General features: G+C 39.2%; 1 protein-coding gene across 3 annotated transcripts in view; it reads right to left on the bottom strand.

The window, feature by feature from the left end:
- aff3 (AF4/FMR2 family, member 3) overlaps positions 1–20,696 on the bottom strand; it is a 95,499-nt gene that overhangs the window by 18,980 nt on the left and 55,823 nt on the right. For 2 of the 3 annotated variants that reach the window (XM_043691689.1, XM_043691692.1), the window contains 3 exons: positions 15,667–15,803; positions 15,437–15,503; positions 15,194–15,330 (listed from right to left, as the gene is read on the bottom strand). In XM_043691689.1, coding sequence (XP_043547624.1) covers positions 15,194–15,330; positions 15,437–15,503; positions 15,667–15,803 — 341 coding nt within the window. The remainder of the gene's footprint in view (positions 1–15,193; positions 15,331–15,436; positions 15,504–15,666; positions 15,804–20,696) is intronic. The other variant, XM_043691690.1, reaches the window with a different exon arrangement.

A 20,696-nucleotide genomic window follows, 5' to 3' on the forward strand; every position in this document is an offset into this window, starting at 1 on the left:
AAGGAATTTAACTTTCCATAATTGCCTCAAGTACGAAAATCCAGACCTAAATCAGGAAACTGCATACCATTAATCTCTTATTTTCCATCCTTTACAATGAACAGTCAGAACCGTAGACTAAAGTTGTACAATTTGGTTCCTATGAAGCACTTAACTGGAAAATCCTGAACTAATATTTAATTATCAATTATATTTCTGACCACTAGATGGCAACATATAACTTGACACACCTGATTACAACTCTGCTTTTTTGATAATAAATTCAAAATCCAAATAAATTTGCAACTTTGGCACATATTATGTTATCTATCACATGGTGCCAAATAGAGTAATCGAGATGTACAGCATCTTAGGTATTTTTGAAAATTTCAAGATAGCTTGTTGTTACTTTGCTCTGTTGTATGGGCAGATACCAGCCTAGCCCACTGTGAGATCTCTCTCATTCATTCTTAAAGCTGTAGAAGAAATGCCTTAATAGCTGCCTTAAACAGCTCTCAAAATGTAATCAATATGACTAAATGACAGTAAAATTAGTATAACTTGTACCTGTGAAGGCTTAATACAAACAAAACATGCCTTTGAGGCAAGCTTACAAGAATGCAAGTCAGTAGATGGGTCATTCAGCATGCCCTGCCAGTTATGGACCTATGTGAGATTGTGACTTCTTCCCAGGTAGCTGAACAGCCTGGGCCTGAGAACAAGATACAGAGAAGGTATCAGACCTCCAGCAAAGAAGCTCTCTCTGTTCTTTGCAGTAAAAGTCAAAGCTAAGCCTGAAGAAAAATAAGTTATCTTTCCTTGAGCAGTTGCTATAGACTGACTTTTAATTGATAAGCCAGACATTTTCTAACTGAAAAAGCCACCTTGTCCCTCTTGCAAACCAATGGAAGCATCCAGAGAAGGATGACTAAGAAGCAGCAAAAGAACTGTAAGAATCATCTCAGTAACCATTTTGAACAGGAATCACTGACCTCCCTTCCCAGTCTTTCCCTCTGTCCATAAGCATCACTGTTTTTCCCTGTCTGTTAGTCTGTGTGTGCATAAGGGGAACATATTCAGGGATATAGTCCTAATTAGTAGAGATATATGCTGATGGTTCATAGTTATTTACCTGTACCTAGATCTAATTACCTGTGATAAATAGTAATCATTGTTAGTAAAGAAATCTGTTCCATGTTTTCTGCCAATCTGGGTTTGAAAGTCTTGTAAAATTGGAGAATAGTGTGTACTTTTTAGTATCTTTTACCTTTGTGACAACTCTGGGAATAGTCGGCTTGATTTTCAGATTGTTACTCCAGTGAAGTTTAATGAAATCTGTTAGTTCTGCCACAATCTGCTCAAAATGTGAAGTAATTGATCAATTCAGGCTGGGGAAGTAATAAGGGAGATCCAGGAAATGACAGACAAACTGAGTAAATAGGTTGCATCTGTCTTCATAGAAAATATGAATAACATTTCCAAAATACTAAATTATCAAGGAGCAAAGAGAAAGAGGAAATAAACGCAATAAATATCACCAACGAAAGAAATACTGGGGTATAAATGGGGCTAAAGGCTAATCAGTCCCTGGACCTGAGGAGTTGAATCTTAGGATATTAAAGTGAGTAGCTATAGAAATAGTGGATGCACTGATATTAAGCATGGCTTAATAAAAGCTTGAACAGGAATCCATACCTGACAAATTCATTAGAATTATTTGAGACGGTAACATGCAGGATATATAAATGAGAACTAATAGATACAATATATTTGGATTTTCAAATAAGTCTCACATAAAAGGCAACTGCTAAGTGGGGGTAGTATTTTCACATACATTGAGGCATGGCTAACCAAAAGAACACAATCGGTTCAGATAAGAAGGTCATTTTGTGTGTGTGTTGGGACCACAATTATTTACAATTTTATTAACGGAAGTGAATATACTATTGCCAAGTTTGTCGATGTTGCAAAAATAGGAAAGAAGATAGGAAGATGAGTGAGGATGTAACAAAGGCTACAGAGAGATGTAGACAAGTGACTAGGCAAAATCTGGGCAGATGTAACTTCATTTTCCCAAATTATGTTATGTCCTTGGAGCAAGAAAGGAGGAGCTGAATATTATTTAGATGGAGAATTATTGTGGAAAGCTGCAGCACAGTGGGAATTGAGGAATGTCATGCACCAAAAGCTAGCATAGGACTTCAGCAGTTATAAGAAAGGCAAATAGAATGCTGGCCTTGATTTCAAAGAATGGAATATAAAAATAGGGATGTCTTGCTTAAACTATACAATGCTAAACCATGCAATTAGTTGGATCACTAATATGAACAGTTTTGGTGTTCTTATCGCTATTGTAACCCCCTTGTCCAAGAAAGGATCAAGACAAAAGATGGAAAATTAAAGGTCAATTAGCCTAACCTCAGTGTAGGTAAAATTCTGGAATTCATCGTTAAGGATGAAATTTCTAAATTCTTGGAAGTGCCGGGTCGGATTAGAACAAGTCAGCATGGATTCAGTAAGGGGAGGTCGTGCCTGACAAACTTGTTAGAATTCTTTTGAAGAGGAAACAAGTAGGTTAGACCAGGGAAACCCAGTGGATTTCATCTATCTAGACTTCCAAAAGGCCTTTGACAAGATGCTGAGTAAGGTGAAGGCCCTGACATGGATTAGGGATTGGCTATCTGACAGAAGGCAGAAACTTGGGATAAAAAGTTCTTTTTCAAATGGCAGCTAGTGACCAGTGGGGTCCCGCAGGATTCAGTTTTGGGGCCACAGCTGTTCATATTATATATTAATGGTCTGGATGAAGGGACGGGGGCATTCTGGAAAAGTTCACCAAAGATACGAAGTTAGGCAGACAGGCAGGTAGTACTGAGGAGGATGCAGAAAAATTTCGACAGTTTAGGAGAGTGGTCCAAGAAATGGCTGAAATTCAATGTGAGCAAGTGTGACGTCTTGCCCTTTGAAAAAAAGAATACAGGCATGGACTATCTTTTAAATGGTGAGATAATTTATGAAGCCAAAGTACAAAGGGATCTGGATTGATTTGCAGGTTGAGTCCATGATTAAGAAAGCAAATCTAAGGTTGTCATTTATCTCAAGAGGGTTGGAATATAAAAACAGCTTTGTGCTCCTGAGATTTTATAAAGCTCTAGGTGGGCCCCATTTTAGAATACGGTGTCCAATTGTGGGCCTCACACCTCAGGAAGGACATACTGACACCGGAGTGTGTCCAGCGGAGATTCACACGGTTGATCCCTGGAGTGGTAGGCCTAACATATGATGATTGGCTGAGGATCCTAGGATTGTATTCATTACAGTTTAGAAGGTTGAGGGGAGATCTAATAGAAACTTACAAGAGAATGCATGGCTTAGAAAGGGTAGACACTGTGACGTTGCTCCCATTAGGCGGGGAGACTAGGACCCGTGGGCATGGCCTTAAAATTAGAGGGGGTCAATTTAGAACGGAAATGAGGAGACATTTCTTTAGCCAGAGAGTGGTGGGCCTGTGGAATTCACTACCATGGAGCGCAGTGGAGGCTGGGTGTCTTCAAGGTAGAGATTGATAAATTCTTGATCTTGCAAGGAATTAAGGGCTATGGGGAGAGTGTGGGTAAGTGGAATTGAAACATCCATTAGCTATGATTAAATGGTGGAGTGGACTCAATGGGCCGAATGGCCTTGCTTCCACTCCTGTGTCTTATGGTCTAATCTGAGGAAAGAAGTATTGGCACTGAGGGTAGTCCAGAAGTGTTTCACTGGAGTGATATGGAGAGATTTTCTTATGAGGAGAGGTTGAGTCAACTGGACCTATACTCATTGGAGTTTAGAAGAGTCAGTGGTGACCTTACTGAAACATAGAAGATTCATATGGGGATGACTGGGTAGATGCTAAGAGGTTGTTTCCCTTTGTGGGAAAGTCTGGAACCTGGCAGTATTATCTCAGAAAAAAAAAATGCCCATTAAAGCAGAGATAAAGATGAAATTATTCTCTGAGGGCAGTGAATCTGTGGAGTTCTTTACCAGAGACATCTACAGAGGCTGGAATATTAAATATATTCAAGGCTGTCTAGACAGATTTTTAATCATTAAGTGAATCAAGAAGTTTTGACAGAAGGCAGAAAGTGAAATTGAGGATTATCCGATTAGCCAATCTCATTGAATGATGGAGCAAATTCATTGGGCCAAATGGTCGACATCTGCTCCTACATTTTATGGGTCCAGCTGGCATTGCAGTGAAGTGGTCATATCGATAAGGTCAAATTCCAAATTCAGCTTCTACCTTAAAATTCATTAAAACTGAATTCAATAAATCTGTTAATTTGTCGCTGGCACCAAATTAAAGGAAAGTTATGGCTGTGAAAACCAGCCTGTGGTTGACTTTTACATTCTTTGAAATGGTTGAGTAAGCCTCTCAATTATACAAACAATCATTTAAGTGGGCTTACTGTTTTCACAGGAATGCGTATGATCAATAAATATATTGCCATTCCTGAAACCAAATAAGAAAATAGGGTACAAGAACATGGTAATTTCAGGATTCTTTTTCAGTTAATCTAGGAAATTCCAATAATTTTGTATCTCGGGATCAATTTCAAAGGCTGGATTTCATGGCCTCAGTCAGGAGCTGGTTTTGGCAAGGGGTGCACATAAAATATATAAATAGCTTGCACAATACCACCTCTTCAGTATCGACCAACATGTTGAGGAAATCAGCAGCCTGCCTGCCATCTGAAAAAAAATGGGCAACTGACTCTATTAAGAAGCTAATTCAGCCAAATAACACACTGTTCTTGCCTTAAAACAATTTATGTGGGCAGGCAAGAAATGGATGTGCATTTTTTGGCAGGAACCTATGTGCACACTGGGGACAATTCCCAATGTTATTCCCCACTTAGTTCCTCCCTGCATCAAATTCACCCATGCTCCCTTAAACCTCTATCTTGATTCACAGATATCTTGCAACCCTAACTGCCTGGGCATAGTCCTGATTCTACAAGAATCATTACTCTTCCCTCTGGTCCTCCATCCACATTCAGCTGCTGTTTCTGGTCAATCAGTTTAGCTCGCAGCTTGAGGATGAGTCATCCTCCCACTGAGGAATGGCAAGTCCTACCTCATTCCTTAAAGCCACCCCAGTGTTATCGCTGCAGGCCAGACATTTTATGTAGTGGACAATCTCGACCCTACTTTTCCTTTTGGTGGTTGTGTAGGTGGAAGGCAAAACAATGTGCATCTCACCACAATATTAAAATTCAACCCTGGGATCCTTGAAACATTGGATATCTCTACTTTTGTAATGATTGGTCCCTCCTAGCTTCTGTTACTATTTTAACTATCCTTATTTTTGAATTCAAGAAACAAGACAGCAGCCTTCATTATTTGATTACCTTTATTAACAGTTTCACATAGGTAATCTCAACTCAGTCCTTTTCTCTTGGAATCTATGTTTTATGTTACTGGCTTCTTTAAATTTGAATTAATCTTGTGTTTCTTGTTGCTGGATTTTTCCCAGCGTTTGACCAGATTTCCATTTGTTTCTTCCTCAACTGATTATATCATACAGAATAAGTGCCACCCTTCAAAGTCATCCAGGATTTGTGACATCAAAGTTGAAAGGTCAATAGAGTTGAAGTGATTGTAAAATGCATTCAAATACACCGGTATCTACTAAAAGGACTATCAATTAACCATAACTTTAATTTAATCCCATTTAATTGTAATCGTTAGTTTCCACAATTCACATTTGAAATTCCTGACATCATTTTCTTTATTGGTCTGTATTGGATAAAATTCTTTCTACAGGTTAATTTTAGAGAGGAAGATTGGAGTCTTGTGAAGTTAAGATCCAATTGAAAATGATGGGTGATTCCAGGATTCCCATCCCTGATTTCTTGCGCCCCCACCTTTCACTGGAATGGAACGAGGGTACGGGTTAGCCTGCCCTGTCAACCTGACTAACTTCACTTTGAGCTGGGGCTTCTGCTAACACACAGCACTTTTTGTGGAGTTACCACATGTACTCGTGTAAAAGTTGAATTTTTTAGACTATTTTTAAAGGTTCAATTTATAGAGTTGACTATTACACGGGCACGAGTTTTGAGGGGCTGAAATTCAAAATACCGGATTATTAGCAGAAGTCAATTTGATTGTTCAACTAATCCCAGGTAAAGAAGAAAAACACAATGAATTACAGTAAAGGTACCAGATAAAAGCAAGAGAAACAAGAATGAATTACTGGTAGTAAATTTTATTTATACGTACCAGTATAAAAATTTAACATGTCAATGATTCAATACAATCCTGCAAAATCGGTGTTCAACATTGTCCTGGCCTGGTATAATGGCACACTTAAAATTAAACATTTATTAAATTCTGAATGTGTAAGCAAGTTGAACTTTCCTGCCAAATTTTTCCATTTCCCTTCCATTTACTCTTGTTTGTAATGAACCTCAGCAACATTAACACATGTCAAAGAATTAAAGATATATGTAGATAATATATCTCTTTTATTCATATATAATAGCACAATTAAAATTATTAACTTTAACGGTATTAACTTTTGAATGTATAGTGAACAAAGTGTGATAAGTACCAATAGACTTAGTACCGGTCTGAATGAATGAATCAAAACGTGCTGTAATAAACCAAGTGGCTAAGTAGAGTAATGAATGGAGACGCAATATAATTAACAAAGAGCGATGAGTAGAGTTACCAGTATGAATGAATGTGATTTTGTTTAAGTGGGTTAATGGGAACATACAGTTTCCTTTGTAAGAGGTTTATAATGCGATATAGTAGTATGGAAAATACAAGATTTTTGGCCAAAATCAGGGGTCAACTTTTACATGAGATCAACTTTTACATTAGTATATACAGTAGTTGAGTTTTCAGTGACTTGTGGTTCATAAATCTCAGGAGTTGAGTATTTGCCTGGATTTGAAGGACAAGTTCAAAAGTTAATGCTCATGCACCTTGCCCTCAGCAGTACAACCACCACCCCCCCATACCTCACTAACTGCCCCATCAGTACTAACACATCCACATCCAACCTCCTTCATGATCACTTACAGCCCCATTCCAACTCCTTATTCCACTAATCCCAGAAGTCTCTCATACCCTCCAAACTCAACCTACTCTGTTACACGATCAATTAATTAGAACTGCTTTGGAAAAAACACATTCATAATTAAAAGTATTGTTCCTCCTACAATGCTATAGAAGTGTTAATCTATGAACTGACAGCCCATAGACATAAAAGGATTGAGTGGAAGGTTACTTAAACAGCTTGAGAGAACTGTGAATTTTATTCATTGACATCTTTATGTGATTAGAATAAATTATTTTTACTGTTATCTTTTTTGTCATTATCTCAATGTTTATTTGCTCTGGATTATGAGATCTGAAGTGCTTAAAGATTTTGTTACTGATAGTTTAAATGTCCATTTGATGGACACTTTGTTAGGGCTGTGGGAACACCATTTTTTAAAGAAATATGAATGGGTGTTTTCTTTTTCTAAGTAGTTTCATATATGCCATTGTTATCATAGGGTTAGTGTAGTATTCTGGCTGAATGGACATTTAAGGACTGCGACGTGGCATGGAGAGTATAAGGGTCATGGATGGGGTTGGGATAGTATGGAGACCATAGTTATGACACTGGAAATGTGTGGGGAAGGGGCTGATGGGGTGTGAGGGATAAATATAGCCATGTCCCAGAGAAGTGAGATGGTATTTTTATGCAGCCCACCTTGGGCTTCAGTGGCCTTTGTGGCTGCTTCTGATCTTATCAGAGTGGCAGGTGCCAATACTTTCCTGCACCTACTATGACCCCAAAACCCCCTCCCCTACCTCCAATGCCAAGAGAAGATCAGTTCACTTAGACTTTCCATCAAAATGGTGGTTGCGAATGGGAAATTTCCCAACTCGAACTACCTACTATGGTAGTGAAAATCCAAGCCAGATATATTCAGAGTTGTTCACTGCTTGGTTTAATGACTCATACTGCTGATGAATAAATTCAGTTCTTTAATTTTATTACCTCAAGTTTGTCCATTCTCTCCAGCTCATCACATATTATCTCAGATTTCAACTGGAACTTTCCCTGCTAGATGTCTGGCTGTGGAAATATGCTGTGCCTTTCTGCCACAAAATCTAAATGATTGCATAAGTGAGCAAACTTCTCTAACACTGCATTTACTGTTAGTGTTTATATCTACTGTTTTTATGTATTCTAAATGGTAGAATACTTGTGGTCTATTTGATGTTCCTGTGTTTAGTCTTTAGTATTTGTTTTTGGATCCACCTACCACATCATAGTTTCCTACGCCTGGATGTTCTGGACAGAGTACATCGCTACCTTTGATTCAACTTGCTCAATTTTCTACTTAAAAGTCTGTAAAATGACTGACGTGATGCTAAATTGAGTTTTCTAGCAAAACTTCTAATTCTCGGTCTACCATTTTTCTTGAAGTTGTACATTTAACACTATCTCCTGTCTGTGTTTCATCCATAAAACAAATCGTTCTCACTCTATCTTAGATTATTCTTCCTTTTGTGAAATTTCCTTCTTTATATGATCAAGATGCTCTTGCTTTGGTTTTGAACACTTTTTTTTCAAAATGGTTTTGTTTTTCATTCTGCACTGACACTTGGTCAACACTGGGTATCTCTTTTTCATTTTGGAATTTACCACTAATTATCAAGATAAGCTACATATTCTTTTCTTCTCAAGCTGTTCAAAGCAATATCTCAGCTCCATTTGCATTATTTCTACAAGTGTGATTACTACAAAAATGTTTTAACTACATTTTTGCTGACTGCTCCTGCTGTATAAATATCAACAACTATTTAATTCTAAACCTTTACTTTAGTTACCTGGCTCCTACTTGATCATCTTTAATGGCTAGAAAACAGTTTCCAATGAAGGATCCAGAGTGACAAGATGTATATTCATATGTAAAGATTGTTCAATCTCTCTCCATAACATCAGAAGATCAGCAGGAAATGGTGTAAATGCTATGTATAGTGTTCCTCTGGGATTTGTACTAACCTTCCATTTGGCATCCTGAGTACCTCTGTAGAAACTAATGGCATACTGACCAAAGATTTCTTCATGCACTTGAAGATCATATTAAAGGTGCTTTACATGAATAAGATTCTTGAGGTGTGAAATATTCCTCAACTTTAGCTACTAGTAGATTTATTTTTCCCTTTCCATAAAGAGAATTAAGACCCCTCTTCTTTCTTAGGCATTACATACATTAAAATTCAAGTATGCATTTGTCTATTCTCTCTTGTATATTAATTACAGTTGCAATACTTCTAAAGCATTGTTTTAAATGGCCCCATTCTTCATGACTGCTGCTGAAAATGTGTTGCTGGAAAAGCGCAGCAGGTCAGACAGCATCCAAGGAGCAGGAGAATCGACGTTTCAGGCATGAGCCCTTCGCTCATGCCCAAAACATCGATTCTCCTGCTCCTTGGATGCTGCCTGACCTGCTGTGCTTTTCCAGCAACACATTTTCAGCTCTGATCTCCAGCATCTGCAGTCCTCACTTTTCCCCATTCTTCATGATGTTTTGTTCCAGTGTGATACAATATGGAATTTTAAAATTTTAATTTCTATCATAGTCTAAAACCATGTGTGCTAACTATTTGAATATCAGCTCTTAGGTGACTGAATAAAGTTTGATATTGTAGACAAAGCACCTCTTTACTTTAAGTATGATGTCATAGTTTCCACTTTATTGCAGCAAATGGCTGCACTGAAAAAAAATCATCTGCAATGTTTTCATCCTCATTCCAACTTCTCTTATGGGGTGTAATGATGCATCATCGATTTTTACGTATGAAGACAGATTTCACATTCCTACATTCCCAGCAGGAAGAGAAACTCACTTCAACTGTACCATGTGAAATCAAATGCATACACCCTGCAATTTTCTGTCCACTGTTGTGAATGCTTGTGATCTAGTTCTATTGTCAATTGTCATGAAACCTATCTGGCTCACTAATATCCTTAGGGGACGGAATTCTGCCATGCTTATCTGGCATACTCTACACATGATTCCAGATCCACAGTAATATGATTGGCTCTTAATTACCCTCTGAAATGACCTAGCAAGCCACTTGGTGCAAGGGCAATTGGAGATGGGTGACAAATGCTGGTCTTGCCAATACTACCCAGAATCCAGGGAAGCATAAAGGGTCCCTGTGTGTGCTACCTCTTGTTGTGAGGAAAACTGGAAAAAATGTTTGCATAGAATTGAAATAAATATTTTAAACATTTGGATAAGTTTATCAAGATGAAGAATGTTATTGATGAGGAGTGAAAGCATTTCCTATTTCAATATCAAACCAGTTGAGAATAGGATAGCAACTGTAAAATAAAACTCACTTAAATATAACCAAACATGAACCTTGGTCCAGTCTCTCAATAGTAATCTCTACTGGACTTGTGATATTTTAGTTTAGTTTCAGTAATTGCTTTCAGCCTTACATAAGGCTGTAAAATATCAGTAACGTCGTCAGTAAAATGGGTAAGTAGAGGTAGACAATTGAATTGAAATAGTTGGACAATCTGTCTTAAGTGGACTTATGATGTAATATGCTCTAAAAATAAGGAAAATCAGTTAAATAACATATTTCTCATTATTTGTACCACAGAACTAACTTTGGCTTTTGAAAGACAGGGATATTAAGTGCTTCAAGGAGAATTTTGAAGGCTGGCTTCCGGAAAGAATTGGGAGGAGGTGATGGAGTGGCAATGTCACTAGACTAATAATCCAAAATCACAGGCTAAGATTTTATGGACTAGGTTCAAATATTACCATGGCAGGAGGTAAAATTTGAAATCAATAAAGCCTGAATTTAGCCTAATGGCAGCCATGTAACCACACAACTGTTATTTTAAAACATTAGCTCATTAATGTCCTTTGTAGAAGGGAATCTAGCATCCTTCCTTAGTTCTGCCAACATGTTGTCCACATCAACAGAAATGTAATTAACACTCAAATGCCCGCTGAAATGTTCTAGCAGCCATTTGTTGTAACAAGAAACCAGGTGGACAATGGCATCCACCAGGTACACAAAGTAATAACGGCAAACCCAGCCCTGTTGAGACTGAAAAGTCCTCCTTACCAGCATCTGGGAACTTGTGCAAAAGCTGTTCCATAGATTAGTCAAGCAACAGCCTTACATAGTCACACTCATGGAATCATAGCTTGCAGACATCCCAACCCTGAGGTGGTAGCAGCCTCATATATAGTCAGTAAGGAATTGCACTGGAAATCCTCAACAATGACTCTGGATCACATGAAGTCTTATAGGATCAGGCCAAATATGGGTAAGAATAACTCTTCCTATGTATCATACTCCCTAAGCTAATAAATCCATTCTCCTCCATGCTGAGCACCATTTGGAGAAAGCACAAAGAGTGGCAAAGGCATCGAGTGTTTTCTAGTTCGCAATGGACTACAATTTCCATCACCAAGAATGGTTTAGCAGCGTTACTACTTTCTGAGCAGGCCAAGTCATAAAGGATATAACTTTACAGTCAGTCTGTGGCATGGAGTGAGGGAACTGGCAAAAGGGAAAAATCAACTTCCTCACCAATTTACCTGTCACAGTTGCATTTGTTCAGGTTGAAATCAGCATGAGTGACAACTGCACAGTCCTTAAGGACGTCATGCCCTGTCTTCACATACAGGATACATTCATCTATTTTTGTGGCACTATCACTGTGTTAAATAGATTAGATGTCAAATAGATCCAGCAACTTAAAATTGAGCATCCATGAGACACTGTATATCATCAGCCTCAGAATTGGACAATAATCTCAGAATTCCTATTGTATGGAAGCAGGCCATTCATCCCATTGAGTCCACAACAACCATCCAAAGAGCATCCCGCCCAGACCTACCCGCTATTCTATCTCATCATTTCCCATGGCTAAACCACCTAGCCTTCACATCCCTGCACACTATGGACAATTTAGCATAACCAATCCACCTAACCTGCACATCTTTGAACTTTGGGGGAAACTGGAGCACCCAGAGGAAACCCACGCAGACACCATGAGAATGTGCAAACTCCACACAGACAGTTGCCTGAGAGTGGAATCGAACCTGGGTCCCTGGTGCTGTGAGGCAGCAGTGCTAACCACTGAGCCGCCATGCTGCCTTTGTAACCTCATGGCCCAGCATTTCCCCATGGGGATCAATTATGATTCAATTAAGATTACAGGAGGTCATGGCAGAAGCAGCACCAGGGTGCAATTATGACACAGGACTATTTACATGCTAAACAGTAGGGTAAGTAAGCAACTGACAGAGCTAAGCAATCATATAGCCATTGGATCAGGCCTAAAATGTGCAGTCCTGCCACAACTGTGAAAAAGTGGCAGATAATTAACAACAGAAGATGAAGGGTCCATGAATATCCCTATCCTCAATGATGGGGGAACCCAGTACATTAGTGCAAAAGACAAAGATAAAGCATTTGCACCAATCTTCAGTCAGATCCATCTCAGTCTCCTCCAGAGGTCCGTAAAATCACAGATACTGGTGTTTAAACAATTTGATTCACTCCACGTGATATCAAGAAACAACTGAAGATACTGGATACTGCAGAGAAAATTATGCCCTGACAAGTTTCTGACAATACTTGTGCTCCAGAATTAGCCACACCCCCCCAGGCAAGCTGTTCAATTGGTGATACAACCTTGGCAGTACCTGACAATGTGGAAATTTGCCCAGGTAGTTGATACGCACACAAAGCAGGACAGATCCCACCTAGTCAATTGTCGCCCTGGATTATCATGCCAGACCATCAATAAAGTGATAGAAGAGGTCATTGACAAAACTTTATGCAGCATTTGGAAAACAATAACCTGCTCACTGAGGCTCAGTTGGGTCCTGCCAGGGGCACTCATCTCATCACAATGTTGGTCCAAATGTGGACAAAAAGAGATGAATTCTAGAGAGTGCCTGCCCTTGATAATAAGGCTGCATTTAGCAGAGTGTAGTATCAAAGAACCCTAGCAAAACTGAAGTCAATGGAAATCGGGGAATACATTCCTCTGGTTGAAATCGTACGCGGTTCAAAGGAACATGGCTGTGGTTGTTGGAGACCAATCATCTCACCTCCAGGACATTTCTGCAGAGTTCATCTGGGTTGGGTCCTAGACAGCATTGACTTGAATTGCCTTACCTGCAAGACCCATTTGTGGCAGCGACTTCCGGAATGGGAAGTCAATGCCATGACTGGCATGCCGATGCCGATTGCTGCGTGTGGAACATAAGAGCAGTTACATGTCTGTGCATCCTCACAGATTAGAATGAATATTGGTCCTGGGCCCAACCATCTTCAGCTGCTTTAGCAATGACTATTTTTATATCAAAAGGTCAGAAGTGGGGATATTTACTGATGATTGCACAAACTTCAGATACTGAGGTAGTCCAGATCCAAATAAACAAGACCTGGATAATGTCCAGGCTGGGACTGACAAGCAGCAAGTAACATTTGCACCTCACAAATGCAGGAATGACCATCTCCAAGAATGGAGATGGCACGGTGGCTCAGTGGTTAGGGCACTGCTGCCTCATAATGCCAGGAACCCAGGTTCGATTCCAGCTTTGGTTGACTGTGTGGAGTTTGCACATTCGCTCTGTGTCTGTGTGGGTTTTCTCCCACAAATTGCCCCATAGTGTTCAGGGATGTGCAGGTTAGGTAAATTGGGCAAACTAAATTGTCAACAGTGTTCAGTGATGTGTAGGCTAGGTGCATTACTCAGGGTAAATGTAGAGGAATGGGTCTAGGTGGGTTTCTCTTCAGAGTGTCAGTGTGGACTCGTTGGGCCGAAAGACCTGTTTCCACACTGTAGGGATTCTGTAGAGATTTTTACCACTGTTCCTTGATATTTAATGACATTACCATCATTGAATTCCATATTTTTAATGGCTAACCATTGACTAGATACTGAACTGGACTGGCCCTACCTGTGGCTTCAAGAGCAGGTCCAAAGCTAGAAGTTTGCAGCACGCAATTCACATTCTGACTCCCTAAAACCTGCCTACATCTACAAGGCATCTCAACACCATCCAATACAAAACAGGCCTCTTGATTGCTACATTATCCACCACCTTCCACGTTCACTCCCTTTACCAGTGTGACAGCAGTGTGTACCATCAACCAAATGAACAGCGGTAACTCATTTTGGTTGCTTAAATAGCACCTTTCAAACCTGCAAACTATACCACCCAGGAGTACAAGGAGTAGATATTTGGGAACATCACCACCTGCAAATTCCACTCAAAGCCACAGACTGGTCCTGCCTTGGAACCATATTGCTGTTCCTTCAGCACACTGGGTCTAAATCCTGGAGCTCCTTGCCTTATATCACTGAGATTGTCCCTCCTTTCCAAGGACTGCAGCACTTTAAGAAGGAAACTCACCAGTATCTTCTCCAGGGCAGTTATATTGGGCAATAAATGCTGAAGTAGACAGAAATGACTACACCACATGAATGAATATATATTTTTTAATTTGCCTGGTTTTTAGATTAGATTACCTGCAGTGTGGAAACAGGCCCTTCGGCCCAACAAGTCCATACTGACCCTCTGAAGAGTAACCCACGCAGACCCATTTCCCTTTGACTAATGCACCTAACTCGATGGGCAATTTAGCATAGCCAATTCACCCGACCTGCACATGTTTGGATTGTGGGAGGAAACTGGAGCACCCGGAGGAAACCTACGCAGACATGGAGAGAATGTGCAAACTCCACACAGACAGTCACCTGAGGCTGGAATTGAACCTGGTATCCTGGTGCTGTGAGGCAACAGTGCTTAAAAAAATTGAAACAAAATTCAAAATATTGAAGGCATTTTAAACATGTTGAGCAAGGACTGCTGATCTTCATAGCTACAACAACTAAATTATTTCCCCTGTCCAAGACTGAAGCCTATTTAGCACTGTAAGTGACATAGATTTCTTGCCTGTGATATACAAATGACCCTTCTTTCAGTTAGGAGTTGGGCCAGGGATGCAGCAACTCCAAACAGGCTTTCCATGGAATCTCTGAGTCAATATCCTTGCTCATCTATATGCAGTGTTTTATTACACTTAATAGTCTTTTAATTGAGTCCTTGCATTAACTATGTAGACTATTATCTATTTAACTGGATCAATAATCTTACAATTTGTAACATACCTGATGAGTTCCACTGTTTCAGAATACATCATGTATGGAGATTTGGCTTCAAGTGGTCCACGTTCCATTTCATTGCCACATTCAATAAAAGATAATGCTGCATCTATATAATTCGCCGCCTTTCCAAACTTATCCACCTAAACCAAACAAAAATAGTCTCAAAATGAAATTTTCTGGCAAGGATATATTAAAATGTATAATTTTTCAAAAAGTTAATAGATTCAAATATAAACCTAAACATACCATGGCATCAGCTTTGTGCTTCTTTCTCTTTGCCTCCTGCATGTAGTAGTCAGCATTATGCTGCCTGCTTAAATATAAATTTAAAAATCCCAAAGTGGTGAATATTTTGAAGGCAGATTAACTACAAAAGTGATATGAATCAATCTAAAATGTCAGAAGTTACAACGGTGTATAGTGCTGATCTTTTTAAAGAGTTTAACTTAACACTAAATTTTCAGTGCCTTACTCACTTGTCATCAAAAACAAGCCGAGGTCTGCAGGACTCATTTTGCCATTTTGATGTCGCACGCCATGAATTTTCTTGAGGTGTTTGAAATAATTGACTATTGCAAAGTTGATTGCTGTTGGAGTTAATGTGGAGATCTTTCTGCAATACAAGTATAACTTTTTTTTTGCACAGACTATTCCAAAGTAGATCAGAATAACAAATGTGATAATAACATTAGTCACAAAGGCAGTTTTTAAAGGTTTGGTACTATGACAGATCATAGTTACACTGTGCTCATTAGCAATAGTCGAACATTGCAGTATAATAATTTCATTGAATCGTGTCAACTCTTTTGGTTCATTGTTAAACTATTTTGTCCACCTAAGAGGCTACTTCCAACCATGCTAATGACTTCTACAAGTTTGATTATATATGTGCCTTCCAATATCATTATCCGGAAAACATAATTATTAATGGCATTTGACTAGAGGTGAGTTCAAGTACAATAATGAGTACTGGCAGAATTCCTGACAGTTGTGAGTCAGAACCAGAAAGAGTGTTAAGAAGGAACAAGTCACTGAAGAAATGAGTGACATTAGCTTTGAATCAGAATGAATCACTTAATACACAAGAAAAACTGCCAACCAGCCGCTGTTACATGTATGATTTAATTTATGCAGATACTAAAGGAAAAAAATGTACCATCATACTCTCCCAGTTGATGGAAAATGGCTGGTACAGAATAGTCTGCCAAGTAAGAAAATGTAATAGAACTAGAAAGGAGCAAATGCATTCTTTATCTTCTAAAATAAAATATAATATTATCCTTGCTTTCTGAAAATAGCACAACCTGTGCTTCTTCGCAAAATCAGAGTCATTCACTGTACAGAAGGAGGCCATTTAGCCCATTGTATCCAAAACAAACCAGTCAGCCCCGCCACTTTACTCAATCTCCATTGCACTACAGGCTAATTTCTTTCAAGTGCCCATCCAATGTATTTTTGAATTTTGGATTAGTGGTGCTGGAAGACCACAGCAGCTCAGCACCACTAATTCAAAATCTGGTTTCCAGCATCTGCAGTCATTGTTTTTACCTAATGTATTTTTGAAATCTGTTTCTACCTCCACTACATTGATTTCTGCCTTCATTCGCTGCAGTGAGTTCCATGTCATTATCAGTTGCTGTGCAATTCTTCCTCACATTCCCCTTACCCAAGATCTTAAGTTGGATCCTAAATTGTGCTGGCTTATCCATGTCCTGTTGCATGTTATAGATCATTTCACAATTGATCAGACAACAGTTTTAAGTTTAGACATTAAATCCCAGCCAATGAGTAGTCATTAAATGATTCAGCTGATATTAGTAGCATGTCCCTGAGTGATTCAAACCAACTGAGTGAATGCACAACTCTTTGTGTCACAACTGGTGTGAAATTTGCTGACCTCAGAGTGAGAGGAAAAAAAATCAAATAATCCTGTTGCTGCTATATACTGTGGTAGTACTGCTGTGTGGGCATGTCAAAGTGGTTGATCTATATTGCCTCTGACTGTTGGCCAACATTTTGTTTGAATTCCATATGAAAAACAGCTTCTTGAACAAGATCATGGAAACTGCTTAACTTGCACAAAATGAAACCACAGTAAAAGTCAGTGCCTTCAGAAGAGCAGGGAAAGCTTAACTTTTAAAGTTACATATGGTCAACCTTTTAATCTATTGATAAATTAACAATATGCATGTACTGAGAATAAAACAAAAGAGTAAAACACTATGCTAGATACTGTGGGTACTGAAATTATTGAAGTGAGTGAGCTTTGTTTATCACAATACATTTAAATGTGCTCTCATTCTATAATCTTTGAGGAGAAAGTGAGGTCTGCAGATGCTGGAGATCAGAGCTGAAAATGTGTTGCTGGAAAAGCGCAGCAGGTCAGGCAGCATCCAGGGAACAGGAGAATCGACGTTTCGGGCATAAGCCCGAAGAAGGCTGAAGAAGGGCTTATGCCCGAAACGTCGATTCTCCTGTTCCCTGGATGCTGCCTGACCTGCTGCGCTTTTCCAGCAACACATTTTCAGCTCTCATTCTATAATGCCACTTGTAGTTTTTTTGTGCTGGAAAGGCTGAAAGAATTATAGCAAATATGAAGCAGCTAAAATTGTAGACTAAATTCTTTGTTCAGTTACATCAATTCCAAGGTGTGCCTTGCAATCCTGAAGCATGAAAATTATTTAAATCAACCTGTTGTGACATAGCTTCATGATAGGTGGACTTGAATGCAGACTTTCTACCCAGAATTAGGAACACTCCCACTGTACCACACAGCTGTTGCCTTGAAGTGTGTAACTGTACAAATTGGCCGAGACTAATTCTGGGCTCCGGAACAAAAGAACAAGTTGGCAATTTTACTTGCTTCTCAGTTGCCAACAGATCTGGGACTGCAAGAATTGTACACACTTGCAGCATAACACTCAGCCGATACACAGCTGTAGAAGACTCTGGAGCTGGATTTTCCAGGCATGTTGTCAGCAGGGCAGGGATCACTTAAAATACAAGAGATGCCCCACCTACCACATTGTTGCACCTTTCCCCATCCTGCCAAGCTGTCTCTATACTGTAATAAGGTAGATGGGTGGGTGCCAAAATTGTAAACAAACAATTGAAGTCAAATGAGTTTCTTACCAAGCTGATTGACTGGGATAATAGACTAAGAGAAAGTGAGGACTGCAGGTGCTGGAGATCAGAGTCGAAAAATGTGGTGCTGGAAAAGCACAGCCAGTCAGGCAGCATCCGAGGAACAGGAGAATTGATGTTTTAAGCATAAGCTGTTTATCAGGAATCACATATGATTCTCACCCTGAAGAAGTTGAGGGGTTTGGATATGGCAGAGTCAAAGATGTTGACAGGTCAGAGGTGAGAAGACTGTGGACTTAATTAAAAGGTTGGAGACATTGAGGGGCCAGAGATGTTGGGGGGTGGCGCTTTTAGGTTCACATGGTCAAAGGTCATGGCAGATAGGAAGTTTATTGGATCAGCAGGTAAATGCCTTTCCACCTGCATCTTGGATTCAGCAATCCTCACCTTCATAGAAGCATGGGGTTTTGTGATGCCAAGAATGTCCAGCATTACATTTGAAATGGAGATTAAAACCTGAACATGAAGTCTGAAAATATTTACGTGACCTGCCTATCTCTTAAGAATGGTTCTCTGCTTCCTCTTTCTCTTCCATTCTAACTGTCAGAGGCCAGGTTAGTGGCAGCTTGAGGCTGGGTATGAGATTTCTAACATTTTATGTTTCATCTGATGCAAATCTATATCCTGTTTGGGGGTTTAAATTTCACCCATTGTTCTCTTCATTTATTGGCTCTGAGTCTGCAGCAAAAAAAAGATCTGTATTTGTACAGCAACGTTTCAGGTACATCAGATATCACAAAGCACTTAATAGTCAACTAAGTGCTTTTGAAATGGAGTCATTGTTATATAGATAACACAGCAGTCAATTTCCACACAGCAAGCTCCAACAAACTGCGGTGATAATGATCAGATAATCTATTGAGCAACAAATATTAACCAGAGGTAACTCCCCTCCTCTCTTTTGAAACAGTGCCATGGATTATGTTATGTCCATCTAAGATGGTAGACAATGTTTAATGTCATACCATGGGACTAAAATAACAACCTTCTGACTCAGATTACCTACCCAGGACCAACACCTACAAAACCATCCCCATAAGTAAACAAAACTGCCTGTGTACCTACAGCAATAAACCAGTTCTTGGCTTTCAGAAAATCAAATCTCCAAGGATCTACAGATTTTATAATCAAAGGAAGCAGCCCTTCCTCCCACTGCCAATCAGGCTCGAAACAATGAAGAGTCAGGTTCTGGGCCTTCAAAGTTATATTTGGAATGAACTGAACAATACAAATGGAATGAACATAGCTAGGAACATTCAGAATGAATACAGCCCGGTGTCATTTGTTCATTAAATGTAAGGCAGAGTGAGATCTGAGTGTCAGCTACAAATATCTGAAAGATCATAACACTTGATGACTGACCATTTGATAACTGAAGTTATAGGAAGGTAGTTAAACCAAACAGGACCTTCATAGGAAATGATAAGGTTAGCTCCCATAGTCAGAAAATATTATTGTAAAGAAAAGAACTTTCTTTAGATGCATCTAAAAATGAATAATAAGCATTAATGTAGATCCTGACAATAATTTGTAACAGTCAAAAAGTGTGGTGCTGGAAAAGCACAACCAGTCAGCCAGCATCTGAGGAACAGGACAGTTGACGTTTCGGGCATAAGCCCTTCATCAAGAATGCCCGAAATGTCAACTCTCCTGCTCCTCAGATGCTGCCTAACCTGCTGTGTTTTTCCAGTGCCTCACGTTTTGACTCTGACTCTCCAGCATTTGCAGTCCTACTTTTTCCTAATCATTTGTAACATGCTTTCCTCTGCTGCAAATGCTGCCTGACCCGCTAAGTAGTGACAGCATTTTCTGTTTCCCTCTTAGATTTCTTTCATCCCCAGGATGAAACAAATCAGCCAGGCTCCAACTTTGATCATCTGTTTCCTTCTTACATGATATAAATGACCAAAGGCAGTCAATGGATAATAGAATAACAAGACCAAATATACCCATTCACAGGAAAAGGATCATAAACAAAATCAGCATTGTTCTCACTGCATGTTCTATAGTACAAATCATATGAGGGTAAAATGTTATCATGCTTCTTTTGTTTATTATGCCCACTCAATTTGCTATTGAAAGAAAGCAATTAACTTGTTTCATCAAGTTGTCAGTGCCTGGAATTTTGAGGTATAATGTTACAAGTGCCAATATTTCTCTCCATATCTGCTAACCAGATAATAATTACAGTGTATTTATAGAATGCACTGGATTAGTCTGTAACCCAAACATTGAAAATTTAATAAATGAAGTTTTTTGTTACAGACTAACCTAATTTAATCTTATTTATTCTCATGATCTCACATCAATCATGTCATTGTGGTTTTGAATCTCACCACTGCTTGTGCACAGCTGCTGATTG

This window comes from Chiloscyllium plagiosum, chromosome 6, assembly GCF_004010195.1.
Source record: "Chiloscyllium plagiosum isolate BGI_BamShark_2017 chromosome 6, ASM401019v2, whole genome shotgun sequence".
NCBI classification, from domain to species: Eukaryota; Metazoa; Chordata; class Chondrichthyes; order Orectolobiformes; family Hemiscylliidae; genus Chiloscyllium; species Chiloscyllium plagiosum.